The sequence below is a fragment of the Cydia splendana genome, chromosome 19, assembly GCF_910591565.1.
Source record: "Cydia splendana chromosome 19, ilCydSple1.2, whole genome shotgun sequence".
In the NCBI taxonomy this organism is placed as follows: Eukaryota; Metazoa; Arthropoda; class Insecta; order Lepidoptera; family Tortricidae; genus Cydia; species Cydia splendana.
Window position 1 is genome coordinate 1,756,910 of NC_085978.1, and position 24,391 is coordinate 1,781,300.

Below are 24,391 nucleotides of genomic sequence, written 5' to 3' on the forward strand. Positions count from 1 at the left end.
GAGGGCTTAGCCAAGATTACAATCGTTTGCAGAAAACGAAATAAAACGCTATTGTCTCTGTACGACTCTTTCAAATAGGTACATACGTACGTCTTAGTGGTGCTAATACGCTAACAGGTGCTTTGATGTCATCATAAGAAATGAAAGGCCACATTTTGTCAACGACTTTTATTTAGCCTAGAAGTTCATCCTGTGCGGGAACTGCGACGAACGCAGACCGAACGCCGACTTGAGGTACCCGCGAAGAGCTTTACGGTCTGCGCGCGCGCTGATGGCCTTCACGACGGCGTCGTCCACCAGCTTCTGGTCCTTCTTGCGCTGCTCTGATGGAACGTATTTCTGGAAGAGAAAAAAAATGTTAGTTATCAACTTATCATGGGCCTCCAAAGTAATGAAAAAAAAAAATGGTTCACCAGGTGTCCAACTCTCAGCGATAAATGAATAAACCCCTTTTGGCCCTAGGGTCAATAAACCTCTGGGGGTCGTACGTAAAAAAAAATTAAGGCTATCTTTATCGCCCCTGGTCGAATAAGTACAGTCAATATCAAAGATAACATTTGTGACGTTTTCAAGCAAAAGGTACCACATTGTCGCTAAGGACGAAATTTGCTTGTATAACCTGTCAGTGATATCTTTTGATTGGAAATGACCGAATTTTTGCACCTTATCCTTTGCAAAAAGGCAAATAATGTAAACGTATCTTTGATATCGACTGTACCTTACATTCAAAACGAAATCTCATGAAAACTAACAATGTTTTGACCTGAAATTATGTACCTTCAAACTTCCGCTTGTACTAAATAAATTAATATTTAAAATATCAGCTCCGGTATATGTATAGGTGGGGTCGCGAAACCTCTGCCATGCTTAGAACAAGACATAAGCGAAACATTTTGTTCGCAGTGGTTCGCATAGGTAACTTTACAAATCAGCATAAAAGTTAGTATTGAACATAGCAAATTATAAAAATACACACAAACACGTTCCATACAGGATGTTTAGACTGTCAAAATTTAAAACAAAAAGAAATAATAATATTTCGTGACAAAATAATCTATTATTCTTAAAGACACTTTTTTTTTTAGATTAAAATTTCTATAATTTCAAATGCAGTGGTATCTTTTTTCCTCCAAAATTAAATCTGAGCAACTATTATGCACTAAATTATAGTGTCGTTTACATATTATTGTGCCGCAATATTAGATATCATAGGAACCCTAGCTCTTCGGAAGAAAGAGTTAATTACCACTACTTTAGAGGTTAGAAATATTAAAATCTTAACCTTTTGAACGCCAAAGACGGCATTTGACGTCGATCGGTTTTTTATGAAAATCTACTGAAAAACACCCCACTTTTAGGTTGGCATTATTTATTCACAAAACTAAATCCCCGTGGCGTCAGTGGCACAGCAAATGGATGCGCCGGTTGGCGTTCAAAAGGTTAAAAAAAACGAGGCGAATCTTCATAATCTTCTAAAAATCCTGTAATCGTTTAATTACAAATCTTGTTAGTCGATGTAATGCCGCCGCCGCCGTCGCACCACCTCCCCCGTAGAGTAGCAGCTAGTTTTTCCAGGCAATATGGCTCGGTAGAGGGCACGAAGCCAACCCATCTCTCCACCGAGCCATACTGCCAGAAACGGATAGCATTAGGCAGAGTCCATGCTGGTTAGAGGAAGCTGGTTTCCGTTAATGTGATGCACTAAATGTTAGTAAATAGAAATAGTTATTTTCACCACACCAGCTCGGAAAGGCTTACTTTGCACTTCAAAAACTGATAGCAAAGTTGCATTTTATTTACATGTGAGGCAAAGTAATCAAATGCAAATATTGAGTTGTTTTCTTATGTTTGCTGGTAGAATTGACTTTTAAATCATGATTTTGGATGATAAATATTTAATAACATTCATTTGGATTTAAGTTGGTTTGATATTTTACATTTCATATTTGCTTCGGGTTGGTGTGGTGAAAAATTGTGTTTCAAACGGGGGCAAATTATGTTTAACCCTCGCAACCTCTACAAGGGGGCAAAGTTGTTGTTTAACATCTCATGCTAATATTGATATCCGAGTAAGCGACAGACTCCAAAACCACGAGCGTAGCGAGTGGTTCGAAAAGTAGAATCTTGAGCATTGCGAGTGTTTCAAGGCACAAGGGTCAAACAATTTTTTTCACCACACATGCCAAGGAAACTAACTGTAAAATTTCAAACTAAATCAAACCAAATCAATACAAAATGAATGTTATGAAATATTTATCATTAAAAATCATCTTTTAAAAGTCGATTCTACCAGTCAACATATAAATGAAACAACTCAATATTTGCATTTTATTACTTTGCCACACATGTGGATAAAATGCAACTTTCTCATTAGTTTTTGAACGATCAAGAGAGCCTTGTATCAGCTGGTGTGGTGAAAAGGACCAGAAACTGACCGTAGTTCTGCAGCAAGTGACTGGCTTTTTTTTGTCAAAGCAAAATTAACTTGGTGAAATTGGTTCATAAAAATTGATGTTCTGTATAACCATAGCTGGGCATTAACTCGTTAATCCGTTAATCGTTAATTAACGAAGTTAAGTTTTCGAGTAACGGATTAACTTTTAAGTTAACTTTAAAAACCTGTAACGGACTTGTTAACTTCCGTTAACTTTTCTTAAGTCCGTTAATCGTTAATACCTAAGTACCTACTCACACCAAGGCCGCGCGCTGCCTCAAGTATAACACTAGTATACCATCAAGTGCTGCTGTGGAACGCCTGTTTTCGGCGGGAAAAGATATTTTTTCTCCAAAACGGGCGTCGCTATCAGACGACAATTTTAATATGGTCATGTTCATGAAGGGGCATATGCACCTTATGGCAGATGCTAGCGAATGATATTTTTATTGGCTATGCTATTATTAATTAGTTATGATTACCATGTTAATTAAATAAATAAATAAATAATAAATAAATATTAGGGGACATCTTACACAGATCAAACCTAGCCCCAAACTAAGCAAAGCTTGTACTATGGGTACTAGGCGACGATATACATACTTGTATAGATAAATACATACTTATATACATAGAAAACAACCATGACTCAGGAACAAATATTAGTGTTCATCACACAAATAAATGCCCTTACTGGGATTCGAACCCAGGACCATCGGCTTAGCAGACAGGGTCACTATCCACTAGGCCAGACCGGTCGTCAAAATTAGTAGATTAGTCTTTAATAAAAATCAAAATTTATGATTATTTCTCCTAGTTTTATTTCTTATTGCGTATATTTACGATTTCGAGTTAACGATTAACTTTAACTTCGGTTAAAACTTTTGAAAAGTAACGTTTTAACGTTTAACGAAGTTAACTTTTTATTTAACGGATTAACGATTAACGAAGTTAACTTTTTGATTAACGGTGCCCAGCTCTGTGTATAACTACATATAGTCAACTCTGTAATGGTCACAAGCACCAAAAGAAATTACAAATGTTAAAATAACAGACATAAATACAGTGAAATTAATTTTATAACTAAATTTATGGACAAAGTTTAGCTTACTGCACTAAGTGTTAAATTTTTGGGTGACTTAAAGACCCACACCCACATCCACACTGCCAAAGAGCCGCTGTGCCCTGTTTATTAAAAGCTTGTAACTTGTAATACAAGTGGAAGTCTCTTTCTAACAAAAGCTGTCAAAAAGGGACTTCCACAACAGGGCACTGGTCGTGGAAAGCACTACCAGGGTTATAGTTCGTTTCTTTTAGCATTAGAAAGAAGGTAAGGATTTTGAATGTCTTTTAATTGAACAAACGCTTTTTAAAAATCAATAACTATTACTTATGAAAGCAGAAGAGTATAAATGATCGTATTAGATTCATTTCATAATTGTTACATTTTTGCCGTAACTTATTTTTAAAACGTGTTTTTCAATAAAAAGACACATGAAGATTGTTTACCTTATTTCTAATGCTAAAAAAACGAACTATACCAGGGTTAGTAATGTAAGCAATTTCAGCACACAGTTTTAGTAGTATGAATACTAAGAATTAAACCAGGCAAACCTCTTTCTTGGTGGCAAAGATGTCCTCCCCCTGCTTGCGCTTGACGCTGCGCTTGGCGGACTTCTTGTTCTTCTTGAAGTAGGCGTCGTCCAGGTGCTCGGGCAGCTTGAAGGAGCTGAGGTCCAGCTTGGTGGAGGTCCCGATCACGTAGCGCTGCGGGATGCGCCGCAGCGGGCACGAGTTCAGCTGGAAATTTACAAATAAAATGTAACTAAAGTCTGTCAAGCGATTTCCGTCAGTATAAAAATGCGGCAAATTTAAAAAATGTAGTCGCGTAGGGTTATCATCACATAGGAAATTTGAATTTCATGCCTTTTTCTACTAAGTTGTTTGACCGGCTATAACTACTGTACAGAAAGGACACTTCCTACAAAACCAAAGTTTGACAGAGATTCAGGGACAAATCATGCTGTCCCTTTCTAATGTATAGCACTATCCCTTTCGGTTATTAAGGGTTGTCAAAATTAAAGTTATTATCTTATCTGTGGTCGTGCACTTAAAGGGATGTCAAGTTGTGCCAACACTAATAATTGCTCAGAAGAATGCTGAGCCGAACGGATCCGAGAATGCCCGAAAGGAGGAGTGTCGCCCCACTGACTGCGCGTGCATTTGCCTCTATTGACTCTTGAGTCACGTCTACACAAACTGAGCTGCTACGCTCGGCAATTTACTGGATCGCCCACACTGTTAACTGACAAATTGTAAACCTTATTTAAAAAAGGCATAAGGTGATAGGCGATGTACAGTTAAAGAGAGTCGCTGTTTGGACGCATCTGAATAGATTCGCCATTCTGGAAGGTTTAATAAGTCATGTAGCTTACTGCGAAGGGTCCGGTGAGCAGCAGCAGGCCGCTGGGCAGGACTCCGACGAGCACGACCCTCTTGCCGGCGTGGCGGCCGGCCAGCAGGATGCACACGGTGCCGGGGGTGAGGTTGGGCCGCGTGCGCCGCACGTGCTTGCTGAACGACTTGTGGTGGGGTCGGGTACGGATCCTGGAACAACATTTTATATGGTTTAAGAACTTTATTCTCAAAACGAATTTACAAAATTTGCTTACTTGAGAATACAATTTTTATAATATATCTTAGGACTAACGTGCAAACAAAGTAAAATAAATAAGTAATCATTAAGTACAAAACTAGTTTGGTTACAAAGTAGATAGAAATACGTTACTAACCGGCTCGGATAGCTTAACTCGTGCAATTAAATATGGTGCACTCCCGACACTTACCAAGCGCATGCGAGTTTACGCCATCAAATATAAGTGTGACTTCCGATTTAGCGCAATTATTGGGAATAGTGAAAGATTTTTTTTTATATTTTACATGGCTTCATGTAAAAAACTTGGACATGTCAAATAGGACCTTAGACACACGTTTTAAGTGATTACCCTGTAAAAAATTATCAATGGGAGCCTTACTTTAAGCATGAATGAACGACCGTCAATCTATCACATTGTTTACTGAAAACCACACTCAAATAGGTTCCCATAATGATACTATGATGCCATGGAATTATAGCATAAATAACAAAATATTAAATATTTTATCTTTATGCCGTTTAGTACAGCTTTTATGTCTACCATTCTCCAATTCTCCTTCAATTGCTCAAGGGTTAACTGGAAGAGATCCCTGAAATGGACAAGTTCGCCTTTGTACTAATGATGTGTGTTCTTTCATGTTTTATGTTTCTTTTTGTACAATAAAGTATTTTACTACTACTACTACTATACAGAAGCAATATAAACTTAGATTACTCATTCAAGGACCATCATGTTTGCTTTATAAAATGTAGATAATTTTTAAATGTTATAACTTTTACTTCAATTATTTTCTGATAAATTATCAATCTTTTTGTTTAGTTCATGAGGAATATACTTCAAATTTACTGTAGTTCTGTAGAAAGCAACCAAGGTATTTTTGTCGAAGTGACTTAGGTTGGTATTCCACCTATCCATTTTCTTTGTCCAATGTGTATTTTATCTCACATTTTGCTTAATGAGAGAGTGAGACCCAAAGACATTGGATCAAGATATTGGACAGATGGAATACCACCCTTACACCCTAACTCAGTATTTGGTCACTCTCTGCATTGTACAAAAATGGAGTTGGTTGTTTTCTGCATAACTACAGTGAATTATAATAGAGTTACTCACTTGTCCTGTGTGGGGTAGAAAGACCTCCTGCGCTTGAGCAGCACAGTACGGGAGCCTCCGTTCTTGTCACCACCGACCTGCTTCACCACCGCGGAAGGCTTCTTGGGCTTCTCGGCTTTAGGGTTCTTCTTGCCAACAAACTTGTAAAGGGCCTGGAAAAATATATTTTACGTTTAAACAGAAGATAAATAACTGACTTTACACATAGTAAAATACAAAATAAACAGTCTATGGTCTTCACTTTTAGTCTGAAAAGTTACAGTAGTTGATGAATTTCTCTATAATAAGAGCTTTTTACAGTCGTAAATCATAGTAATCTTCTCATAGCTAATATTTGTTTTTTTTTTCTTGCACTAATCCACCGAGAAACTTTTGAGGTTATAAAAACAGCAGTAAAAAAAATTCATGAATATTGTTTAGTTAAATGTACAGATCAAAACAAATGATTCAAAACTAAAATTTTGAATGTAAATAGCATTACAAAATTACAAGAAATTGAAAGTACGAACCTTCTTGTGGTACATCTTGGACTTGGAGAATCTTACAACTCCATTGCCCAAATCGTAATTTCTGGGCTTGCCAACCTTGGCCTTCTTCACGCCGCCCGCGGGCGCCGCGGCGGGCTTGGCCGCCGCCTTGGGCTGTGGTGGAGCCATGACTTAACTGCACAAACAGAAACCAACCTCAATAACAACACACCACCTCAAATCAATTTTAGGTTACAATTGTTTTGACACGACACAACATGAATTGAGACTTTAAAGCAATTAAGTTTGATGCTTATTATGATCTGAATTAAGTGTTTAAGCACTGGAGAGAGGGTTTATTCACAGCGGAAGCACTTTTTGGTCGTGAACGTCAAATTTTTAACTTAACATTTTTGTCGAAAAACTTAAGGTTTAAATCAAAATACGCCACAATAGCACTTATACCTAGCCTTAAGAGTTATAATCATACACGGTGTTCAATAATTAATACGAATTCGATCGTATTCAAATGGATTTCTTTTCATAAAATATTATTTCAACTCACATTACAACCGGGCTCAAGCAAAAGAATTTGACAGAAAGAAAAATGCTTGTCTATGGCATGATAGTGATGTCTATTTTATGACAGTTGTCGGTTTTTACGATTCGTTTTTCTTGGCTATGGATAACTTTTAAAATATTTATAAAAAGGGGTAAAGTAAAGTAAAGTAGTGTATTTTATAAAAGTAATGAAATATAAACCACGTCTATTTTTATATACATAATTTTCTAAACATTGGGTCGATCAAGCATTGCCATATTTTTTTTAGTTTTTAGTTTACTAGCAACCCTATTTAAAACGTCAAATTATTTGAAAAAAAAAAATTAGTGATGAAAAATGGCTTCTTTGAGGAGCCCGTCTTCGCCGTCCGACGGCTATAAAAGGTTCAGTGACGATTTCGCAAACACCAGCATCAACAATTACGGCTCGAACGTCACAAGTAAACCAGAAGCTAAGATTTTACTATGCACTGTAGCCGCATAACCCGTGTACGCTTTCCTTGTACTTACAATACATTTTGTTATGCATATTAACATTTGTTTTAATTTTCTACGCTAATTCTATGCCTTAATTCATAGATTTCCTACAGTACCGCTACCCTTTCCGATCGATCAAGTGTTCCTGTAATACCTTAAATGGATAATGACGCAAATCTATGACTCATAGCCGTCTAAACACTTACTTATGTATATTATAAACAATGCACAATAGTTGACCCAAATTCTTTTTTGCGGCGTTTAGTTTCTTGAAGAATCCTTCGCTAAGCTCTCGCATGGCTGTAGTCGCTTTTTGCATGCTCACAAACGTAGTAATTGTAGTAAATATAATGTAAATTACAGTTTTAATTCATAAGTAAGTGTATAACCTTGTAAGTATTACAATAGGGGCAGCTAGCGGTAGCTAATGCCCCGATTACGCGTGTGTCTGTTGACCTCTAATATTATATCCAGTTAGATCTGACCTAGACTGCTTAGAGTCCCTTTTATCCAAATCAAAGAACCTAAGTACCTTGTAGACTGATACACTTTGTAGTACATATGATCCATGACTAGGTAGGTAGTTCAAAACAATTGTTCTCACCATCCCTGGTGACTGTCAGTTAACAAAATTGGATTCACAATAACATGGGAACAGACATTAACATTACAATAACATATAGTATATTATATTTAAGTACATAACATACATTATATCAATATGTAGTTGTAGCTTCAGATTGTCATCATAATCTAATCATATTACTATAGTTTGAACATAAATGATAATTAGCTCATCCCCTACGAGTTAACACTTTCGCAACCGGGCAAAAAACGGCGCACTACCCCAGAAACCGGTCGTCTATATCTGCGTACAAAACAACCCGCTGGGCGGGTTGTCCGGCATCTGAGTAAAGTTTACGAGTGCCCGAGAGTCGGGTACGCGGTGTCGAATGTGTTAATTATCATATGTTATCAGATAAAAGTAAATCATCAAAAATCTCCAAAATGGAATTAATTAGAATACCGGTTTAGAAAGTTACTTAATTCAAGCTCAGGAATGCACCCTTGAAATTAACGGACTTTAAAAAAACACCATGTACTGCCATTCTACTCCTTTATCTCAGTTATACTACATTCACATTTCCACACTCTTATCAACCTTATCAGCGGCAGCAGACATCTATTATCAGACAGGTGTCCAGCACCTTTGGTTTTATTTGGAATATCGTTGTCCAAACTTGAGTAACAAAATGTTTGATTTTTAAGTTTTATGTAAATATTTGTGCACATCACTCAAATTTTTAGAGGAAAAGGATTTATCAAGAGTGGATATTTTAAAATGATTACATTATGGCCTATGGTAAACTTTTTTTGGAATTTAGACTGGATTTTGTAACTGTAATAAATACTATAAGAGGGCTCTATGCTTAATACTTGGGACCTCAATGATGTTTGCTTAACAAAGCAATTAAATAAATAAGTAAAAATCTATGTATCCAATTAAGTAAAGGTTTTAATAACGTGTTGTAGTCGTTAAAATTTGATTAGGGGAGACCGAGGTGAGTTGTGACAGAGGAGAGTTGTGACATTGTCGATTTTTTGGAATCCAATAACTATCAGTGAGCTCGCAACAGTGTGCGTTTGTTAGCTCACAACTTGAACGAACAAACGCGCGCTATTGCGACCTAGTTTTTAGTTAATAGATTCCAAAAAATCGACAATGTCACAACTCTCCTCTGTCACAACTCACCTCGGTCTCCCCTACATATAGTTACATTGTAATAAAAATATATCCTAGAAACTTAATGAGGTCACCTAATAGTCGATTCTAGTCAGTAAACATCGTAAAATGCGTCAACTAAGTTTAAATGAACGCTACGCCTTTCGGAGTCTGTCTGGTTTCTATAACGACGTATGTTTTACTCGACTACGTGCACTATGGCAAAGCAAAGAAAGGGTTATGGTTTTAGGAGTCTATACGTAAAATAATAGATTTGTAAATTTGTGCCGCACTCATAATATGGACGCTGTTTCAACCACCATCTAATTGATGTTACAGGCCAATGATGATGATGATGTTTTGTGTGATACCTATTTTCCATAGTAGCATCTAAAGCAAAGAGAATATATAGTATAGAGGGGTCCTGTCATAGTAAATTTTGTAGTCACAGTAAATTTACTGCCATCTATCGACACATGACTAAAACTCAAAATGAAAACGTATAAAATTATCAAAAAAAATGGATAAATGATTTTATTATTTTTATATAATTTTGACCCATGTTCATTCACTGATATCTGTGTGTTAAAATTGTTAAATATGAAACGGTGTCGTCACGCCATCTAGCCGAGCATAGGCTAAAGGTCTGTGCGCCATCTATCCGAGAATGACTTTTTCTTGATTTCCGAGGCACGTTTTTTCCTTAGACTTTATTCATCTTATACGAAGTTACATATGTCTTTGATCTAAAGTAAAGACTACTTACTGGACCGATATTTATGAATAAGTTACCAACTTATCAATCACTTAATTACCTGGGCTATCAGCTAAACTTATACGACAAATACAAAAAAAAAGTCGGTTATGTTCACTTTTTTTTCTAAAATCGATTACTTGGTGCAGGAATAATAAATAAATAAATATTATAGGACAATTTTACACAGATCGGCCTAGTCCCACAGTAAGCTCAATAAGGCTTGTGTAACTTGTGTTGTGGGTACTAGACGACGATATATTGAATATTGATTCCAATTTTGTAAATAAAATGGAACCTAAGGTTGTCGATCCCTGCGTTTCCTCGAGGTACAATTTCCCTCTTATGATTCAGAGTTTGCAGTAGACATTAACTTTAAAATGTGACGATATTCGTGAGTCAAGGTATTTCTAAATAAAACAATGGCTAAAGTGAATTTGTCAGACCAAGTGTATTATTACTTTAGAGACAAGTGGTATCGATTGAAATCATGTGAGTAACCTAGTAAAAATATATTTCTTAATGCTTCAGAGCAAAGAGAATTTGAAATAGAGACGGATTGTCAAAGTAAATTATGTAGCCACAGTAGATTTACTGCCATCTTCCCACAGAAGAATAAAACTTTTAGAACGCCATTTAACTTTCAACCTTATTCTTTCACCGATATGTGTTAAATTTGTTCAATATCAAAAAGTATCGCCATCTACTCGAGACTAGGCCAAAGGTATGGTGCTATTTCTATATTAATATCATTGCCTTTAGATAACTAAAATCTCATTTGGTTAACTCTAATCGAGTTAGCACAAACAAGCAGAAATTCGCAGTATTGTGCGACCTCGCACCGTCACGGCTATTGTTGAAAGCGATTCGTTACAACTGTCGCTAGCTATTGTAATGTAATGCTATATTAATGGGGTAAATAAAAAAACGAAGTTGATAAATAACTGCGTTGCAGTAGGTTCAGAAAACGGAGTTTTTTTTAAGTCGTCGCCAGTGTTGGATTTGCAGTCTTCTCGCTCTCGCGTAAGCTCAGCGATAGTGACAGAAGAACACGAACTTACTGGGATTTTATTCAATGGCCGCCTCTTCGACCAAAGGGGATCGACAGGTATTGCCTGCCTCGATCACTAAACCACCTCTCTTTCGCTCGTCCGCCAATTTCTTGTTTACTGAAAGAACACCTATATTTTTATGTTCGTTAATACTCGTTTCCGTTTGTTTAAGTACCTATATAAATGTATGTAAAATGCGTGTAAGGATTATGATGATGACTTGATGAGTAATAAATATGAGGTCGGATTGCAGATTGTTGGTATTATATTTATATAAGTAAACATTTGCCGATGTCAAGATCGTTAGATAGTGAAGGAAGCTACATGTTATCTCTTATTATGAGATCAGCAATGGAAAAGTGAACAGTGTTATAATTAAATTGAATATAAATTATTTATAGATTTTATTGAAAATAATGACGAGGTTCGATAAAGTTTTGTATTCGTCAAAAAGTGCAGTTCCTGACACAGTGTATTCGACGTTCTCTTACTTCTTAAGTAAGTTGTATATTTATTTCCACTTTGACTTTTCTTTAAGTCTTACTTAAATAAAAGTAAGTTATTTATGTTCATTACTATATTGCACAGGTATACATAGTAAGCGGGGGAAGTGAAAAAGGGATAGGTGGAAGAGTTCTTTTAATCATATTGCGACATTTAGTTACTCTAAATAAATATATTGTTACCCTAACATTAGTCAGAGAGCAATCCTTACAATTTGATGACACAAACCACCTACTCGGTCTAAAACTAGCAAGGTCACATTGGTCGGATCTCGGATGCCTCGTTTCCAACCGTGTAGTATGCGCTATCCTTGTGTTGTGGACATTAGAAGACGGTAACATTCAATTTAGATAAATACTTAAATACAAAGAGGAACAAATATACGTACCCATGCAGTTCATCAACCAAACGAATACCAGGGTGCCTGGATTCCTAATTCCAACCTCGGGAGCTCTAGCTTTGTAGGTAGGGTTACTAACGACTAGGCTACGGAGGCAGTCAAAAACTTATATTTTTCGTTACTACTTGCAGTCCTGGCAGGGGCAACTAACTCCAAGACTGATACGAGAAAGTCATATAGATTTTGCTATCCCATTATTCGCAATTAGAGTGGTAGTACCTCCCTTTCTTTCAAACTGGAGACGGAAGAGTAATGATTGTACACGAGTGATGTTTGGTACCTAAGTACTTATTGGTGCACAGCACGTTTCTATTGGTAGTTTGTTTCCTCACACACCGCTACGTTACTTCGCTCATTTCTGGTGGTGAGTGGTGACTCTAAAAGACCGTTAAGGAAGTTTTAAAAAACCATACCAATGAAAATAAATTGGCCGGCTAACTTATGTGTTTTGAATTTTTTAAATAACAGATTTCACTATAACTCGAGGTTACCGATCTGCGTGTGCTAGAGCACAGTTTAAACATATTTAGCAGTTTTATAACAGTGAAAAAACGATCGGAACGGGAACTAAGCAAGTAGGGGAAACTAATGGCGTCTCATTAATAAACACGCTACAAGCCCCAATTAGCTAATAATCATTTGTCTTAATTTGTTGTTGACTTAAGTATTATTAATGAATATTTATTACAAATATGATATGTATTTGTAAGAAAGGGATAAACGATAAATTAACTAATTGAGGCTTGTAAAGTTTTATGAATAAGCGAGAGACATTACGAGGCCACTTAGGTTCCTACATCCCGAACGTCCCGTCGTAAAATGGCATGGTGTCCATGGATTTACAACTCACTGTACAAACAGCAACATTCCTAACTGTACATCGGTGGACCTTATTACAAAAGGCATAAGGTCTACCGATGTACAGTTAACAGTCGATGGTACTACCGCAGAAATTCGTCTACCAGATATATTAGGTACACGAATTTCGATTAGAGGTCATTTGTCTGAGTAATTACTGTACTGTGTTCGCCGCGCGCCGGAGCGTGCCAATCGGAAGCGCATACGCACTTCACGGTTAGCACTCCGGTAGATCGCTGCGATATGGATAAAGAGAATCATATTCAATTACAAGGTAGGCTATATTTATTAATATAGGTACTAATAGACGCTAATCTAGTGGCGGATTTGCAGTGTTGGCCGCCCTTTCTCAGCACCCATCTATTCTGTAGACTGCCGCCTTACTGCCATCCCTAATATCTTGCCGCTCTACGCCCGCGGGCACACAAACCCGCCACTGCGCTAATCCAAATGTGAAAAGGTTACTGTTGTTGATTATGAGTATTGTGACTTAAACCAGAACGCGATATAGGCAACTGTCATTCCGCCGACGATAAGGGAATAGAGTTGAGCGAGGGGTTTTAAAGTTTTTATTGCATTTTGTAACATTGCGATTGCATAAAGTGCATAAATACTAAATAGGTACCTAACCTACTAAACTGACAATACTTAAACTAGTAGTTCGCCCCGAACTGAGAACTCGCGGTTTGGCAAAAATTATATAGAGCGATTTTGTTGCACCTACTTACTCGTATAGTGCGACGTAAAATAGTAGAAAATAATTTTTAAGAAAAATAAACCGACCTCTAAGGAGGTAAAACCACCCACTTTTCTAGTAGGTAGCATTTCGTTTCTGTAAGGGTCGCAGTTTTAGCCTAACGAACCCACTTCTATCATAGCAGTTCGGTTCTGTGAGGATTGCAGTTCGAACCTAACCAAACCCACTTTTTTAGTAGCATTTCGTTTCTGTAAGGCTCGCAGTTCTAACCTAACCTAACCCACTTAACGGCGCGTGCGGTGCGGTGTACGGGGGTTTGAGCGGGAGGGGCTAGATGTATTTTTATATGTGAAACGCGAATGAATTGCCTTTAAAAAACCCGTAGGGGTCAGATCAAAAACTAAGTAATTAGTCCGACTCACGCTTGACTGCACATTTCTAATAGGTTTTCCTGTCATCTATAGGTAAAGAACTATTTTGTATATTTTTTTCAAAATTTTAGACCCAGTAGTTTCGGAGATAAAGGGGTGGGGAGGATGGTAATGTTTTGGCTATGTTCTTAAACAACTTCTAAACTATTTATTTTAAAATTACTAAAAATATATATTTGACATTCTTAAAATGAGCTCTTTAATTTGATATGTAACACGATATAGTTTAATAAACATTTTTTAATTTACTCATTTACCCCCCAAAAGTGGCCTCCATGATTAAAATTCATGTGTTTACGTAAGATATTCGTCTTTGGGTCACGAATTTACATATGTGTACCAAATTTTAACTTAATTGGTCCAGTACTTTTTGGAGAAAATGGGCTGTGACAGACGGACAGACAGACAGACAAACGCACGAGTGATCCTATAAGGGTTCCGTTTTTTTTCTTTTGAGGTACGGAACCCTAAAAACTCACGATCAAATTGATAACCTCCTTTCTTTTGAGATTTGGAAGTCGGTTAATAAATGGAGGCGCCACTTTCTACGTAACTGTCACATTTTTGACGTAAAATGCTTACACATGGCAACAATTTTGTATGGACATTTTTGAATTCCATTTTATTTAATTTCTACTATTTTATGTCGCACTATAGGCGGCATTGGATCAAAAATCGCGTGGATTTATTGCAAGGTCTGTGGAGCCCTGAACCGATAGATTTAAGTCACCATATAAATTAAAATAAACTGTATCTGTGGTAAGCCGAAATATTTCCTGTCAAATGTCAAATACCTATATTATGTTTATTTTTATCTTGCTAATATATTTCAAAATGGTAAATTTAAAAACGATATTATAAAAGTCTAAGCCGAGCACTTTCATTTTGATACCAAACTCGACCATACTTTCTAGCAAATAAAATGACCAGAATAGCGGCCCCCTCACAAACAGCTTTTTGGCCTTCTAAGCTTTTCTAGCTCAATAACCTCTTGATCGAGCCTGCTCATAATTTAATGACTAAAATTTAATGCCCTCGACTACATGTTTACCCAATTTCATTTAAATTAGAATAAATTTACTTTAGTTATTGAGTATCAAACTATCTTCTGACAGTTCAGCTTAAAAACATCGAAATACCGGGACGTGCCGCTAGCCAGCCGCGTGTTCAAAGTTGAATGTAAGAACTTCGTTCGCTTCGCTCTCTCGTTCGATCAAGGTGTATTAGGGTAATTTCGAAAAGTTCTAAATGCCGATTAATTCAAAAATGGACTTTAAAATGATGGAATGATTGGTGTTTAGTGTTTTTGTGCATATAGATAGAGCTTAGTGTTTTTGTGCATATAGATAGAGCTTAGTGTTTTTGTGCATATAGATAGAGCTATAGACGAATGTTCCCAATTAGGTTAGGTACGTATCTCCAAAACGAATCGGACGATTCAGTTGCGATTTCCTGTAAACTCAACAGATGGCGCTATATCGGGAGTTTTATATTTAAAATTTTGTGATAATATTAAGCAAGAAATACGATGTTTCCAGACACACGGACCGGCGATGGCGGCGGCGACGGCACACTCGACATGGGCAGTCGCTCTTCTCTGCACACAGGGCTTCATATGTCCGAGGACGAGCATTGGGAGATGAATTATCATGAGGCCGCCATCTATTTGGAGGTATGTATAGCCACTCAACCGTCCGGCCCGCGAGACTGTTTTCCTGTCAACCGTCCGGGTTTTTTTAGCGACGCACGCCCCGCGCAGCGCATTCACAACTTTCTACAAAAATTATGACTACACTGCCATCTAAATTTTTTTAGAGCTAACTACTTTATTAGGCTACGTTGTCCCATCAAGAGAATTAAGAAATAATGCCGAAATATTCCGTTAGATGGCTCTGAAATCAATTCTTTCTTCCACCCCTTTGGATAGTAAGGTTCCCGCGGACGGTTAAGAGCATATTTTTTTCGGATACTATGCTATCGTCGGACGGTCAAGTGGATAGTTAGAAATTTCAAAATGTCGTAAACCTTGCACAATCGCCATCATATATCGGAGCAGCCAAGGTGCTCACAAATATCTGAACACGCCTCTATTGTAAAGGCGCTAGAGTGCGTGTTCAGATGTTTTTGAGCACCTCGGCCGCTCCGATATATCTGATGGCGACTGTACAGCGCAAATATTTTCTCTTTTCTGTTTGTATTTATGAATTCCCGTATCCTGGCTTATTACCACGGCTCACTAGGGAAGCATAGGATCCACTCGGCAACTTAATCCCAAGAATTAAAAGCGACAGCTACCTGAACTTCCAACCTAATAACCTAATCTAAAACAAAAACCAAGTCCTTATTTGTCAGTTTCCTCACCGAAAAGCGACTGGTAAATGTCAAATGATATTACGTAAAGTTCCGAAACGAAACTAGGTATTAACGAGCCGGAGATTGAACTGACTGGCTCCGCATTGAAAGCCTTTTTTACCGATAGGCTACCAACGCTTTAGAAATAAGTCTTACAAGTATACAATCTTAGAAGGACCTAAAGATTTTTCAATATCATTGCTTCTAATGTTTAAAATATAACCACCAACTAACATGTCTCGTTCCAGGAAGGCCTTAACAACGAGAAATTCGACTCCCATCCGTCCAGCCCCGAGGAGCTACCTGCTTACCTTCGAGTCCACAATCCTTGGTACCATGGACTGGATCTGCTGGCTTCCCTGGTGTTAATCCTGCTCGCTTTTACTGAAGACCCTGCGGTACCAGCATTTGAGGTAAATTACCATTCAATCAACTTGTAGCACCCCTCAAAAGACCAGAATAATATGCTCCGGCGAGTCCACAGCCCCTGAACCATGAACTGGACCTGTTGGCTTCCCTGGTACTAATTCTGCTCGCATGTATGTACTGAAGACTGCGGTACTAAATATTGCCCACACTGTTAACTGACCGTAGTTCTGTAGAAAGCAACCAACTTTTTATTTTTGTCAAAGTGACTTACACCCTAACTCAGTAGCTTTGGTCGCTTTCTGCATTGATAAAAAAATTGAGTTGGTCGTTTTCTGCATAACTACGGTCAACTGACCGTTCGTAAACCTTATTACACAAGCCATAAGGTCCACCGGTGTCGCTGTTTGTACCAGATTTCGAGGTTTATACAAGCAGCTATCAAGTTGATTACTTATTACTGTCATCATGCCTATAATCCGTCTAGACCTGAGGAGATCTGTTTCGTTTTCTCACACATGTAAGTTCAAACTGATTTTCCATTGTCACGGAGTTACGGCAGTTATAAAATAAAAAAATAAAAATCATTTATTTCAGACGTCAGAAACTAAAAAATGCATTAAAATACAAAAAAATAAAAAATTAAATAAAACAAAAGTAACTTAATCTATGTACAGATGTTCAAGCAAAGGAGGCGAGCCAACCGAATACGGACCTTAATGCACCTATGCAAAAGGATGAGTTTATAACGGTGACTCATAAGAAACAGAAAAAACGTAATCTATGCGGAACTGCAACGACATGTAATAAAATCGTAGCAGCTGATTTGTTGGATGCAATATATGTGTCAAGGCTAAGGAAGTCAACGACAGAGGAAGATATTAAGTCGTACATAACTGAAATGGGTCAATCCTGCATTGATGTAAAAATATTAGTTTCGAAATGGGACACTAATTTCAGCTCTTTTAAAGTAGTCGTATCCAGGAGTAGATTACCATCGTTTCTGTCTAAGGATTTTTGGCCAATGGATGTGAAATTCCGACGTTTTAAAAATAGGCCTGACAGCGCAGCGATAACTGATTCAAAAAAAAAACCTTATCATGAACAGCACGCCTAACAACATTAAATTAGTTTCTTTCAATTGTAAATCTGTCAAGAGGTCTGTAAAACATATACGTGAGTTATGTGACACATATGACATTATTGCTCTGCAAGAGACTTGGATTATGCCGCATGAGTTAAATTATGTGCAAGAAATTGACAACAGATTCAGCTGCATGGCGACATCATCTGTCGATACGTCTGCTGGCGTGTTGCGCGGGCGGCCGTACGGCGGCCTGGCGTTGATGTGGCGGAAGGATATATTTCCCAATGTGTCGACTGTGGACTGTTCCTGTGATAGACTAGCTGCTATAAGAGTGAAAGTATCGTCGTGCACATTTTTAGTATTTACAGTGTATATGCCGGTAGACCTTCCTGAAAACATTCCTGAATATACGAATTGCTTAGCCAATAAGTGCCAAGTGCTATAATTGAAGAGAATGACGTGCAATTAGCGTACATGCTAGGCGACTTTAATGCCCACCCTAGTGCTAGTTTTGGGCGAGAAATGATGAGTTTTTGTAGGGAACAAACTTGGCAGTGTGCAGACATAAATACGCTAGGCGTTGACTCGGACATATATACGTATTATAGCGAGGCGCACGGGAGCCGGCGGTGGCTAGACCACTGTCTCACAACTGAAGCGGCCTGGCGAACTGTCAATTCCGTAACAGTCTTACAGGACGTACTATGGTCGGATCACCTGCCCCTGGCTATAGTATGTGACTTAAGCTTAACGATAAATATGAATAAAGACGTAAATGGACAACAAAATAACAGTCTTAGATATATCAAATGGGGTACAAGGTCCCTGTCGCATATTAATGATTACGCGCGTATATGTTACAATAAGCTTATAGGCATAAGTGATAGTTCAAACTGTGATATTTGTTTCGACGATCCGGAAATATTCTGTAATAATACAAATAATCATATACTACATATAGAAAAACTTTATGGTCAGATTGTAACTGTTTTGCAGTCAGCCGCCGCCGTTACTTCTGCGTCTCGTGGTGGTGAACGGAAAAGGGCTAAGAAGGTAACGGGATGGAATCTACACGTCAAGCAGAGTCATCAAATGTCCAGGGTACATTTTCAGACGTGGGTTCTTGCAGGCCGTCCGTCTTCGGGTGAAGTATTTGATAACATGTATAACAGCCGTAAAACCTTCAAAAATAACCTTAAGTGGTGTCAAGACAACGAAGATAAGGTCAAAATGGACATACTAGCTACGTGTAAACGTGAAAAGAACTTTGTAAAGTTCTGGAACGGTATCAAAAAACTCAACCCCAAACAAAGCTTGCCTGTTAGTGTGGACGGTCTGCAGGAGCCCAAGCTCATAGCCGACATGTTTGCTGGTAGGTTCAAGGTCGACCCGCTGCCTGCGGCGGCGCAAACGGATACTGTGATCTCGGGAACGGAAGGCTCAGTTCGGTTTACCCCCCAGGATGTTAAAAAAGCAGTTGCACAAATGACAAGGGGTAAATCGCCTGGGCATGATGGACTTAGTTTGGAACACGTGCAGTATGCTGGCGATGTTATTTATGGCAAATTATGTGCGTTATACTGCATGTGCGTCAAACATTCCTATTTACCGCCTGAGATGATGAAGACCGTTGTGGTGCCAGTTGCTAAAAACAAAACGGGATCTGCCAGCAATTATAGGCCCATTTCATTGGGTACAATACTGGGCAAAATTCTGGAGCGACTTATACAGCCTGCACTGGTGAGTAATTTAGATATCAATGATGCACAGTTTGGTTTTCGTACCGGGCTCTCAACAGACGCGGCGATTTTAAGCCTAAAACACAGTGTGAATTACTACGTGGACCGGGAAACATCTGTTTATGCGTGTTTCCTGGACCTAAGTAAAGCATTTGATCTGGTGAATTATAATATTCTCTGGAACAAATTGCTCGACACTAAGGTACCTAAACCTATCGTCGGGCTGTTGAGATACTGGTACGGGAACCAAACTAACTGCGTTAGGTGGGGCGACGCGACGTCTAGTGAATATAGACTAGACTGCGGTGTACGTCAGGGTGGTTTGACCTCTCCGGACCTGTTTAACCTCTATGTGAATGATCTGATAGTCGAGCTGAGCAGCGCCAGGATCGGCTGTCATATCGGGGATGTTTGTCTAAACAATCTCAGCTATGCGGACGATATGGTGCTGCTGAGTCCGTCTATCAGTGGTCTTCAGACGCTACTCTCGGTCTGTGAACGGTATGCGGCGGCTCATGGTCTAAAATATAACGTTCAGAAGACCGAGATGATGGTCTTTAGGGCTGGCAGAGGTCCGGACAGGATACCTAAACTAGTTCTGAATGGCTCACCGGTGCAGGTAGTGAATAAGTTTAAATACCTTGGACACGTCTTGTGCAGTGACTTAAAAGATGACCTTGATATGGAACGAGAAAGGCGGGCTCTGTCCATCAGGTGTAACATGCTCGCGCGCAAACTTGCGAGGTGTACAAATGATGTCAAAGTGACTCTGTTCAGAGCATTTTGTCAGTGTTTGTATACCTGTCAACTTTGGGTTAACTTCAGTAGAAAAGCATTTTCAACTCTGCGGGTTCAATACAATGACGCTTTCCGCATTCTACTGAGGTTACCCAGGTTTTGTAGCGCATCGAGCATGTTCGCAGAGGCGGGGGTGCCCGACTTCTTCGCCATCATCAGAAGTAGGATAGCAGGTTTCTCAGGTTTCTGGGAGAGATTGAGAAACTCAGACAATCGAATACTTAAGACCGTCTCCGAGAGCCTGTACAGCCCCATTTTTCGTTACTGGTCATCCGTTCACCACAGCGAGAACAAAAAGTGACAGTACCTATAGTACCTATGTTGTAAAATTAATATAAAATATTTTATAAGACTAGTCATGTGGCGACTGAAGCAACTCTTAGTTTAAGTTCTTAGTTTATATTAGGATTAGCATAATTTTTATATGGACATGTGTCTGAAATAAAGTGATTTTTTTTTTTTTTTTTTTTTATGACCCGGTACATAAAGGAACTGGCGCATGCAAACAAAGCCAGTGCCTCATTAGGGGGCTGTCCCACTTTTCTGAAACAATGCCCAGGATTCTATTGGGGCTGTCCCGTATCACAGATTAATAAATAGTTACTACCCGTATCCTGCTCAGGGTTGAAGTTATGCTTATGTTATGCCAAGATTTGTTTGACATCCAAGGGTAGAAGAATGACTATTAAAAGTTTCTTTAATCCTTTGAACGCCATGCTTATCGTGCGTGGCACGTCATCGTGATGCACGATGGCTTATATTGGGCTGTAGCCGCGCGCATCAGTCATTTTGACGACCGGTTGGCCTAGTGGGTCACTATATACCCAACTAACTAGCGACCCTGCCTGTGAAGCTGATGGTCCTGGGGTTGAATCCCGGTAAGGGCATTTATTTGTGTGATGAGCACAGATATTTGTTCCTGAGTCAGTTTAGTTTATTTATCTCAATATACAATTTTCATACAGGTAAAATATACATATATTTCAGCTTGTACTATGATGATCGTTTTTTAGAATAATAATAAGAATTATAGCCGAACATCAAAATATAAAATAAAATCATGGATGTTATCTTTGTATTTAAGTATTTATATATTATATATATCGTTGTCTGAGTACCTACAACACAAGCCTTCTTTAGCTTACCGTGGGACTTAGTCAATTTGTGTAAGAATGTCCCTATAATATTTATTTATTTATTTACCAGTTAACTTCTTTGGAGGCCAAAGAGTTCAAAATCTCGTTATAAAACCTTCAATCTAAAATTTGTTTTGCAGTTGCCAGTATGGGCCCACGGCACGATAGAACTGTTGGCGCTGATGGTGATCGGCGTGGAACTTCATCTGAAGCTGAAATGGATCGGGTGGAGCACCATCCTCAAACACAAGAGGACCATGATCAAGGTAGAGTCATGTCCCCCATTACCTACCCTGGATCCGCTTACACTTGCGTTTATTTTGCGCTTCTTACCTTTATACTTACTTACTTACTTACTCCTCTGGCGCAGCGACCCAAAGTGTGTCTCGGCCTCCAACACGACTGCTCGCCACTGATCCCGGTCCTGTGCCGTTTCTCGCCAGTTTTCTATCCGGAGCTCGCGCAGATCAGCGTCCACCACATCCGCCCATCGATACCTGGGTCGGCCGACCGGGCGGCGTCCTATCGGTCTTTCCTTTATGATGATCCTAAAGGAGTAGGAGGAGGAGTTTACGTAAGGTGCGAGTAGGGACCTGATATAAGCGGCAGATTCCTGCTGCGAACCTGTCTCCTCACGTATTGGCTCGCCTTTCCTGTGGGATAAGACAGTGAAGCCGAGAGGGTAATGCAGGTGCTGGGCATCCCTGCGTTTCCTTAATTCCGTCCCATGGCGGTGTAATGTCTTACACCATGAATCGTCTGCAATAGACATAAAGGCCAATGATTGATTGATAGGAAGGAGCCCAAAACCAAAAATTTTACTCCTGCATTCTTAACTTTCAGGTACAGAAGAGGAAACTTGTGTTTTTCTGCGTTCTTATACATTTTTTGTCTTTTCCAGGGCGTAACCCTACTAATAATGGTCCTGGAAGCAGTGGTAGTGCTGTGCAGACAATCATCTCACTTCCGAGTGACCAGAGCTCTGCGGCCGATCTTCTTGGTTGACACGCGGCACTGTGGCGGCGTCAGGCGGTTCATAAGACAGATCCTGCAGAGTTTGCCGCCTATTTTAGACATGTTAGGTAAGTTTATTTATGTACCTAAATACATTGATCCGTGAACCGTGAACATTTCTAGTACAGGGCTAGTACTAGTACATGTATATTTGCTGGTTCAGATCCGCCATTTTTAATAGTATCACTAGAGTCTGGCTACTGAAATATTACACAAATGTTTGGCCGGAAATTCAAAAAATCTTGGGCAGGTCACACTTTGTGTAGTAGGAATTATAGTTTTGATACTAGAAAATATTTTTTCGCCACACCAGCTCGGAAAGGCTTACTTTGCACTTCAAAAACTGATAGCAAAGTTGCATTTTATTCACATGTGAGGCAAAGTAATCAAATGCAAATTTTGAGTTGATTTCTTATGTTTGCTAGTAGAATTGACTTTTAAATTATGATTTTGGATGATAAATATTTAATAACATTCATTTGATTTGATTTGGTTTGATTTTGTTTGATATTTTACATTTAATATTTGCTTCGGTTGGTGTGGTGAAAAATTTTGTGTTTCACTCGGGGACAGATTTTGTTTAACCCTCGTGCCTTGAAACCCTCCCAACGCTCAAGATTCCATTTTTCGAACCACTCGCTACGCTCGTGGTTCAATTTTGGAATCTTTCGCTTGCTCGGGTATCAATATTAGCACGAGCGGTTAAACAACAACTTTGCCCCCTTGTAAAACAAATAACTATTGATTTTCTGTGCACACGTAAGGTACCTAAGGATATAAGTTAAATATACGTTGACGTGCACTCAAAGTCAGCTCACATAATTTCTACCACTATGTAAAGTACAGTCAACGATAAACACATATGTTAACACTTTCTCACCATATACCATTGTAACAAGGCGAAAAATGAAATGTAGTGTAAATAGACCTAGCTCGATAATACCGTAATATTAATCCATCACTAAAATAATACATAAGCACTATGCCAAATATGCTAAATGCTAAATATCAAAATATTTATAGAGCACCAACCTCCTAATTTGTTTACATATGTTTAGGAGTTGTAAACATTGCATTTTTCGTTATACAACGCTACACGTCGTAAATAATAGTTTGCGAACCTCACTCAGTATAGACATTATTAATATTATTTAAAATAAACCCCTTATAAACCGCAAACAATTTGAATATATGACATAAATTGACAACTGACTTTTAGCTTTTTTTAAATCATAGACAATTGGTGATACAACAACGAAATATCTGTCAACAATTGTTGGCTAGCCAGACTCTAGTTTACTGTAACTATTCCCCAGCCCCCAGCCCCTAGCAAGCTCGGTTCTCCATACAAACGCAGTTACGCTCTCATTTTAAAACGACTAGCTAGATTGCTCAGAAACTTTATACTTACATTAGAATAAGGTATATCTAATCCTGTAATTAGTTTAGTAGCTTCAGATAAAGTAGTAAAAATATACAGCGAATTTAAGTTTTTCATGCAAAACTTGTTTTTGCTCTATTTCGTTTGTTTTATAAACTGGAGCTTGCTGGAGACTCATAAACCAATACTTTTATCCCGATTGTTTACAGGGCTCCTAATGTTTTTCGTGGCCACGTACTCTCTGCTGGGTTACTACTTGTTCTCGGAACACCTCGACAATGGTCACTTTTCTACCATCAGTGATTCATTCGTCAGCATGTTCGTGCTGCTCACCACCGCCAAGTGAGTAGAGTTATTATTGGTGACTATGCCTCAGCTTCCTAAAATTAG

The 24,391-nt window shown here is 38.6% G+C and overlaps 2 protein-coding genes and 1 long non-coding RNA gene across 3 annotated transcripts in view; 1 reads left to right on the forward strand and 2 right to left on the reverse strand.

The window, feature by feature from the left end:
- Positions 1–24,391, reverse strand: part of LOC134799941 (uncharacterized) — a 159,117-nt gene that overhangs the window by 95,640 nt on the left and 39,086 nt on the right. The gene's annotated exons all lie outside the window — the stretch shown is intronic.
- LOC134799905 (large ribosomal subunit protein eL6) lies at positions 154–7,344 on the reverse strand. The gene is made up of 6 exons (XM_063772342.1): positions 7,237–7,344; positions 6,714–6,867; positions 6,205–6,356; positions 4,870–5,041; positions 4,049–4,234; positions 154–339 (listed from the first exon to the last, which is right to left on the reverse strand). The coding sequence occupies exons 2-6, from the start codon at positions 6,858–6,860 to the stop codon at positions 178–180; spliced, it is 819 nt and encodes a 272-aa protein (XP_063628412.1). The 5' UTR covers positions 6,861–6,867; positions 7,237–7,344; the 3' UTR covers positions 154–177.
- Positions 7,528–24,391, forward strand: part of LOC134799927 (two pore channel protein 1-like) — a 53,668-nt gene continuing 36,804 nt past the window's right edge. Inside the window, exons 1-6 of the mRNA XM_063772365.1 lie at positions 7,528–7,672; positions 15,667–15,800; positions 16,729–16,893; positions 21,747–21,872; positions 22,508–22,688; positions 24,211–24,343. Coding sequence (XP_063628435.1) covers positions 7,570–7,672; positions 15,667–15,800; positions 16,729–16,893; positions 21,747–21,872; positions 22,508–22,688; positions 24,211–24,343 — 842 coding nt within the window. The 5' untranslated portion in view covers positions 7,528–7,569. The remainder of the gene's footprint in view (positions 7,673–15,666; positions 15,801–16,728; positions 16,894–21,746; positions 21,873–22,507; positions 22,689–24,210; positions 24,344–24,391) is intronic.

Bases quoted from the DNA above. Each gene is read 5' to 3' on its own strand.
- LOC134799905 (XM_063772342.1), bottom strand. From the start codon at position 6,860: ATGGCTCCACCACAGCCCAAGGCGGCGGCCAAGCCCGCCGCGGCGCCC. The intron at 4,235-4,869 runs GTAAGCTACATG...GTAAATTTCCAG, and splicing joins TGCTCACCGGACCCTTCGCA to CTGAACTCGTGCCCGCTGCG. The intron at 340-4,048 runs GTTTGCCTGGTT...TTTCTCTTCCAG, and splicing joins TCTTTGCCACCAAGAAAGAG to AAATACGTTCCATCAGAGCA.